The 7,435-nt window shown below is 40.1% G+C and overlaps 1 protein-coding gene across 1 annotated transcript; it reads left to right on the forward strand.

Annotated features, from left to right (window-relative positions):
* The first annotated feature begins 533 nt into the window (after positions 1-533).
* LOC113896486 (olfactory receptor 10H3-like) lies at positions 534-2,961 on the forward strand. The gene is made up of 2 exons (XM_027548655.1): positions 534-567; positions 2,000-2,961. The coding sequence occupies exons 1-2, from the start codon at positions 534-536 to the stop codon at positions 2,959-2,961; spliced, it is 996 nt and encodes a 331-aa protein (XP_027404456.1).
* The last annotated feature ends 4,474 nt before the right edge of the window (positions 2,962-7,435 follow it).

The following is a 7,435-nucleotide window of genomic DNA, read 5'->3' on the forward strand; positions in this document are numbered from 1 at the left end:
TCTGCACATGATCACTCTTTCTGATGCTCAGCTATGCCAATGGGCACATTTTCAGTCTGGTTCCTTTAGCACTAACACACTATTCAGTGAAAGTTCCATTACACTGTTGAAGAGATCTAGGTTTGCATCCATGCACAGACCACTTCTCCAGGGAACCTGGTTCCTTTTACTGGCATATGGTATCAGAGATTTTATGATTATTATTTCATTAAATTCTATTTTTTCTGCTTTCAGCATTGCTTCTTCATTTTCCTTTGGTGAACATTTGCCTGGCATATATTCACCCGTCCTTTTATTTTCAAATGTTCCCTTCAATTTCTTTAGGTGTGTATATATTTATTTATATACAATAATCTGGTTTCTCTTCAGATTGCATATATAGGCTTCCCAGTGAAGTAGGAAATGGCAATCCACTCCAGTATTCTTGCCTGGAGAATCCCATGGACAGAGGAGCCTGGTGGGCTATGGTCTGTAGGGTCACAAAGGGTTGGAAGCACCTTAACATGCATGCATATACACGCACACAGGATACGATGGCAGGAATGAATTCAGTACTAAAAGAAGACAGTACTGAAATAAAGACAGTACTGAAATAAAGACAAATGGGTTACTCAATAAAAAGAAAAATATCTCAGAGGAAAAATTATTTTGATAAATCCAAAATCCAATCTAGAACAGGCACAGTATTCAGGAAACTATGACCCTGATCATCTATGTCTGTCTTGATTACAAACCTGGATATTCTATTTCTTTTCATCGCTGTTAATAAACACCCAGGAACCAAAACTATGTCTTAAGCACTTAATTCACTGGTGTTTATCACAATGCTGAAAGGCAAAAGCTATAATGATTTATTCCAACTTACCGATGGAGACTGTGTGACCCAGAGAAGTTAAGCAAATGGATATACGGTAAGCCCCCTACATACAAATGAGTTCCATTACCAGAGTGCGTTCATAAGTGTAATTTTCTTTCAAGTCCAACAAGGTTAGCTTAGGTACCCAATTAACACAATTGTCTATATAATACTATACCATTACCAGCTTATAATACTTTTCAAACAAAAAAATACACAGAAAATAAATAAACACAAAAAATAAAGAAAACATTTTTAATCTTAGAGCACAGTACCTTGAAAAGTATAGCAGGTCTCACCAAATATGTGAACTAACTTATATGAGTGGACATTTGAACACAAGTTCATATCTTTGAAAGTTTACAACTTGAAGATTCATATGTTAGGGACTTCCTGTACAGCATGAAAAAAGAAGTGAAGTGAAAATGGTAGCTGCTCAGTCTTGTCCAACTCTTTGTGACATCACGGACTGTAGCTTGCCAGACTCCTCTGTCCATGGAATTCTCCAGGGAAAAATACTGGGGTGGATTGCTTTACTCCAGGGGACCTTTCCAACCCAGGGATCGAATTCTGGTCTCCTGCATTGCAGGCAGATACTTTACTGTCTGAGCCACTAGTTAAGTCCAACTTCTCTGTATAGTATGTGCTTAGTCACTCAGTTGTGTCCTACTCTTGTGACCGCATAGACTGTAGCCTGGCAAGCTCCTCTGTCCATGGGATTCTCCAGGCGAGAATTCTGGAGTGGGTTGCCATTTCCTTCTCCATCTGTATAGTGTAGAGCTCTTCAATTGGTCTTTAATGTATGCTAGCGCCTCTGTTTTGGAGAAGGCAGTGGCAGCCCACTCCAGTAGTCTTGCCTGGCAAATCCCATGGACAAAGGAGCCTGGTGGGCTGCAGTCCATGAGGTTGCTGAGGGTCGGACACGACTGAGCGACTTAACTTTCACTTTTCACTTTCATGCATTGGAGAAGGAAATGGCAACCCACTCCAGTGTTCTTGCCTGGAGAATCCCAGGGACAGGGAGCCTGGTGGGCTGCCATCTATGGGGTCGCACAGAGTAGGACACGACTGAAGCAACTTAGCAGCAGCAGCAGTGCCTCTGTTTTAACCACTGTGCCTTCATTCTCTTTCTGATCTCCCCAGATGCAGCATCCTTATCTAGTCAGAACTACAGCACAGTGTCTGAATTCATCCTCATTGGCTTCTCCAACTTCCCTCAGCAGCTCCTGCCCACCTTCTTCCTGCTGTACCTGCTGATGTACCTGTTCACACTGCTGGGGAACCTGCTCATCATGGGCACCATCTGGAGGGAGCACAGCCTCCACACCCCCATGTACCTCTTCCTGTGTGCCCTCTCCATCTCTGAGATTCTGTTCACTGTTACCATTACCCCTGAAATGCTGGTGGACATGCTCTCCACCCATCACTCCATCACCTTTGTGGCCTGTGCCAGCCAGATGTTTTTCTCCTTTACGTTTGGCTACACCCACTCCTTCCTGCTCATGATCATGGGCTATGACCGCTACGTGGCCATCTGCCACCCCCTGCACTACAACGTGCTCATGAGCACCCATGACTGTGCCCGTCTTGTGTCCTGGTGCTGGGCTGGAGGCTCAGTTATGGGGATGATGGTGACACTGATAGTTTTTCTTCTCACCTTCTGTGGGTCCAATGAGATTCACCATTTTTTCTGCCATATTTTTTCCCTCTTGAAGTTGGCCTGTGGGAGGGACACAGCCTCTCTCACCCTGGCTGTGATCCTGGTCTGTGTCACAGCCCTGATTGGGTGCTTATTCCTTATCGTCCTCTCCTATGTCTTCATCGTGGCTGCCATCCTGAGGATCCCCTCCACTGAGGGCCGGCACAAGACCTTCTCCACCTGTGTCTCCCACCTCACCATAGTGGTCGTGCACTACGGTTTTGCCTCCATCATCTACCTCAAGCCCAAGGGTCCTCGTTCTATGGACAGTAACATTCTGATGACCACCACTTATACAGTCTTCACCCCCTTTCTTAGTCCAATTATTTTCAGTCTTAGGAATAAAGAGCTAAAGAACGCCATAAAAAGAAGCTTCCGCAGAACTTTCTGTCCCCTAAACTCCTAGCCACCAATATAGGGTAGAAGTGTTGGAGACAATGATGCCTTTCCTCATAGAACCCTTGTGATGATACAGATGTATGAAAATACCCACACTCCTTAGGAGTATGATGCATGGTAGCTATTTGACTTTCTCCAGTTTTCCCCCTCTTATAGCCTCAAGCCATCATAATATCTTGTTTATATCCAATGTGATGAACTGTATCCCATTATCTATGCCTAGGAATATGCTACCTACTTATAGGCAGGTGAGCAAAATCACAAGGATGTGTCAGATCCCTAATGCACATGATTCTTCTTGAATGGACTACCAAGAGAAGATTTTGTCCCTTCACCCCCTCCCCAAAATAAGAATCAACAACCTAAAGAATAATAATAAATAACCTAAAATTAATAACCCACCAGAACTGAGTCTTTTCTATGTATAAAGTGCTATGTCTAGAGTACTATTACTATTATCCTTTAATTATAACAAATGTACAAAAGAAAACAGAGTGTCTCTCAGAAAATGATTTGCTATTTGTAGTTTCTCACTCCATTTTGGAGTAATGGAGTCTAAGGGAAGTTTTTATTTTGAGCTGAATGAAGTGAAAGATTCTAAAATGAAAAGGACAGAGAGAGAGTAGAGCACTAGGAATAGATCTGATTACTCAATTGGATTAAAAACTATAAAATATATGGGAAAAATCTGGAAAAGAGAGGAGGAAGGAAGAGGTTGGCAATGAAACTAAGCAGGACCCTGTGGGGCTCCTGGGCACAGAGGCCTTTATGTATCCACCCACCCTGCCATTTCTTGTTTGTAGGAAATAGGCTCCAACCTCTATGACCTACCCTGAGTTCCAAAGGGCACATTTAAGTAGTTGTTAAATCAGGGAATTTGGGGGATGCAAGACAATGGAGAAGCAGTCAAGAAATGATAATGTGTGAAATGGTATCTCATAGTGGTTTTGATTTGCATTTCTCTGATAATGAGTGATGTTGAGCATCTTTTCATGTGTTTGTTAGCCATCTGTATGTCTTCTTTGGAGAAATGTCTATTTAGATCTTTGGCCCATTTTTTGATTGGGTCATTTATTTTTCTAGAGTTGAGCTGTAGGTGTTGCTTGTATATTTTTGAGATTAGTTGTTTGTCTGTTGCTTCATTTGCTATTATTTTCTCCCATTCTGAAGGCTGTCTTTTCACCTTGCTAATAGTTTCCTTTGATGTGCAGAAGCTTTTAAGTTTAATTAGGTCCCATTTGTTTATTTTTGCTTTTATTTCCAATATTCTGGGAGGTGGGTCATAGAGGATCCTGCTGTGATGTATGTCAGAGAGTGTTTTGCCTATGTTCTCCTCTAGGAGTTTTATAGTTTCTGGTCTTACGTTGAGATCTTTAATCCATTTTGAGTTTATTTTTGTATATGGTGTTAGAAAGTGTTCTAGTTTCATTCTTTTACAAGTGGTTGACCAGATTTCCCAGCAACACTTGTTAAAGAGATTGTCTTTAATCCATTGTATATTCTTGCCTCCTTTGTCAAAGATAAGGTGTCCATATGTGCGTGGATTTATCTCTGGGCTTTCTATTTTGTTCCATTGATCTATATTTCTGGCTTTGTGCCAGTACCATACTGTCTGGATAGCTGTGGCTTTGTAGTAGAGCCTGAAGTCAGGTAGGTTGATTCCTCCAGTTCCATTTTTCTTTCTCAAGATCGCTTTGGCTATTCGAGGTTTTTTGTATTTCCATACAAACTGTGAAATTATTTGTTCTAGCTCTGTGAAGAATACTGTTGGTAGCTTGATAGGGATTGCATTGAATCTATAAATTGCTTTGGGTAGTATACTCATTTTCACTATATTGATTCTTCCAATCCATGAACATGGTATATTTCTCCATCTATTAGTGTCCTCTTTGATTTCTTTCACCAGTGTTTTATCGTTTTCTATATATAGGTCTTTAGTTTATTTAGGTAGATATATTCCTAAGTATTTTATTCTTTTCGTTGCAATGGTGAGAGACAGTAATAGCAAGAGAATGAGTGAGATAGAGATGGAGACAGAGACAGAAACAGAGATAAAAATGGAGATAGAGATTGGTTGCACTAATGGAGGGAAAAGAGGGTGTGTCAAAGTATAAACCGGCTGTAAAAAAATCCACCTGGAAATGACACATCTCTGCTCACGAAAAAAAAAAAAAAGAAAGAAATGATAGTGTGAAATATAGACCAATGGAATAAGATAGAAAGCCCAGAGATAAACCCACATACCTCTGGGCATCTTATCTTTGACAAAGGAGGCAAGAATATACAATGGGGAAAAGGCAGTCTCTTCAATAAGTGGTACTGGGAAAACTGGACAGCTACATGTAAAAGAATGAAATTAGAATATTTCCTAATACCATACACAAAGATAAACTCAAAATGGATTAAAGACCTAAATGTAAGGCCAGAAACCATAAAACTCTTAGATGAAAACATAGGCAGAACACTGTGACATAAATCACAGCAAAATCCTCTATGACCCATGGAGATAAAAACAAAAATTAAAAAATGGGAGCTAATTATACTTAAAAGTTTTTGCACAAAGAAGGAAACTATAAGCAAGGTGAAAATAATAGTGAACTAAACAAAGAATTTATCTCTAAAATATTCGAGCAGCTTATACAACAATACCAGAAAAACAAACAGCCCAATCAAAAAGTGGAAAAAAGACCTAAACAGACATTTCCCCAAAGAAGACATACAGCTGGTGAATAAACACATGAAAAAATGTTCAACATCCCTCATTAGTAGAGAAATGCAAGTCAAAACTACAATGAGATATCACCTCACACCTGTCAGAATGGCCATAATAAAAAAAAAAAAATCCACAAAAAATAAATACCGGAGAGGGTGTGGAGAAAATGGAACTCTCTTGCACCGTTGGTGGGAATGTAACTTGATACAACCACTATGGAAGAGTATGGGGATTCCTTAAAAAACTAGGGGTAACACTATCATATGACCCCACAATCCCACTACTAGACATAAATGCTGAGAAAACCATAACTGAAAAAGACATATGTACTACAGTGTTCATTGCAGGGCTGTTTTTTGTTTGTTTGTTTTTATTTTGTTTTGTTTTGCTTACCCAATGTTTTCTTTTCCATCTTTTAAAAAAATTACTTACTTTTAGTTGGAGGATAATTGCTTTACGGTATTGTGTTGGTTTCTTCTATGTATCAACATGAGTCAGCCATCACTATATGTGTGTCCCCTCCTTCTTGAGCCTCCTTCCCACCTCCCTCCCCATCCCACCCCTCCAGGTTATCAGAGTACCGTATTTGAGCTCCCTGTATCATACAGCACATTATACAGCACAATTTCCACTGGCTATCTAATTCTGCATACAGTACTGTGTATGTTTCAAAGTTACTCACTCAATTCATCCCACCCTCTCCTTACACCCACTTCACCATGTCCACAAGTCTGTTCTTTATGTCTGTGTTTCCATTGCTGCCCTGCAAATAAGGCAGTACCATTTTTCTAGATTCCATATACACACATTAACATAGGGTATTTGTCTTTCTTTTTCTGTCTTACTTCAGTCCATATAATAGGCTCTAGTTTCATCCACCTTATTACAACTGAGTTGAATGAGTTCCTTTTTGTGGCTGAGTAATATTCCAATGTGTATATGTACCACAACTTCTTTACCCATGTATCACTGATGGTCATCTAGGTTGCTTCCATCCCCTAGATATTGTAAATAGTGCTGTGATGAACATTGGGGTACATGTGTCTTTTTCAATTATGGTTTCCTCAGGGTATATGTCTAGGAGTGGGATTGCTGGGTCATGTGGTAGTTTTATTTCTAGTTTTTAAGTAAATCTCCATACTGTTCTCCATAGTGATTGTATCAATTTGCATTCCCATGTGATCCAAGCAGCTGTGCCACCTCCAAGATAGAAAGCTTTTCCATTTTTATATGAATTGCTTTTCTCCCCATTGAAGTCTCAAATTACTACCCCCAAGAGCCCCTTTTTCTTTAGCTGAAGATGGTGTTTAAGATGAAGTGCTATTAATATTAGCCTCCCCACTGGCAGAAGGTGACTCAGAGAAGTCAATTCACTTCACTAAAGTCTCACAGCAAGAAATTGGATGGACCAGGGTTTGAATGTGAGTCTTCTGATATGAGTCATTCAAAGAAGCACTAAGTTATCCAGGCCTTGGTTTTCAATATACCTTTAAGAATGTGGAGAGAACAGTTCTCACCAGCTTCATTGACTATGCTAAAGCCTTTGATTGTGTGGATCACAACAAACTATGGAAAATTCATAAAGAGATGGGAATACCAGACCACCTGACCTGCCTCCTGAGAAATCTGTATGCAAGTCAAGAAGCAACAATTAGAACCAGACATGGAACAATGGACTGGTTCCAAATTGGGAAAGGCTGTATATTTTCACCCTGCTTATTTAACTTATATGCAGAGTGCTGCTGCTGCTGCTGCTAAGTCGCTTCAG

The sequence above is a fragment of the Bos indicus x Bos taurus genome, chromosome 7, assembly GCF_003369695.1.
Source record: "Bos indicus x Bos taurus breed Angus x Brahman F1 hybrid chromosome 7, Bos_hybrid_MaternalHap_v2.0, whole genome shotgun sequence".
NCBI classification, from domain to species: Eukaryota; Metazoa; Chordata; class Mammalia; order Artiodactyla; family Bovidae; genus Bos; species Bos indicus x Bos taurus.

Coding starts and splice junctions, on each gene's coding strand:
- LOC113896486 (XM_027548655.1), top strand. CDS start 534: ATGGCAGGAATGAATTCAGTACTAAAAGAAGACA. Junction 568..1,999: donor TTCAGTACTAAAAGAAGACA/GTACTGAAATAA, acceptor TGATCTCCCCAG/ATGCAGCATCCTTATCTAGT.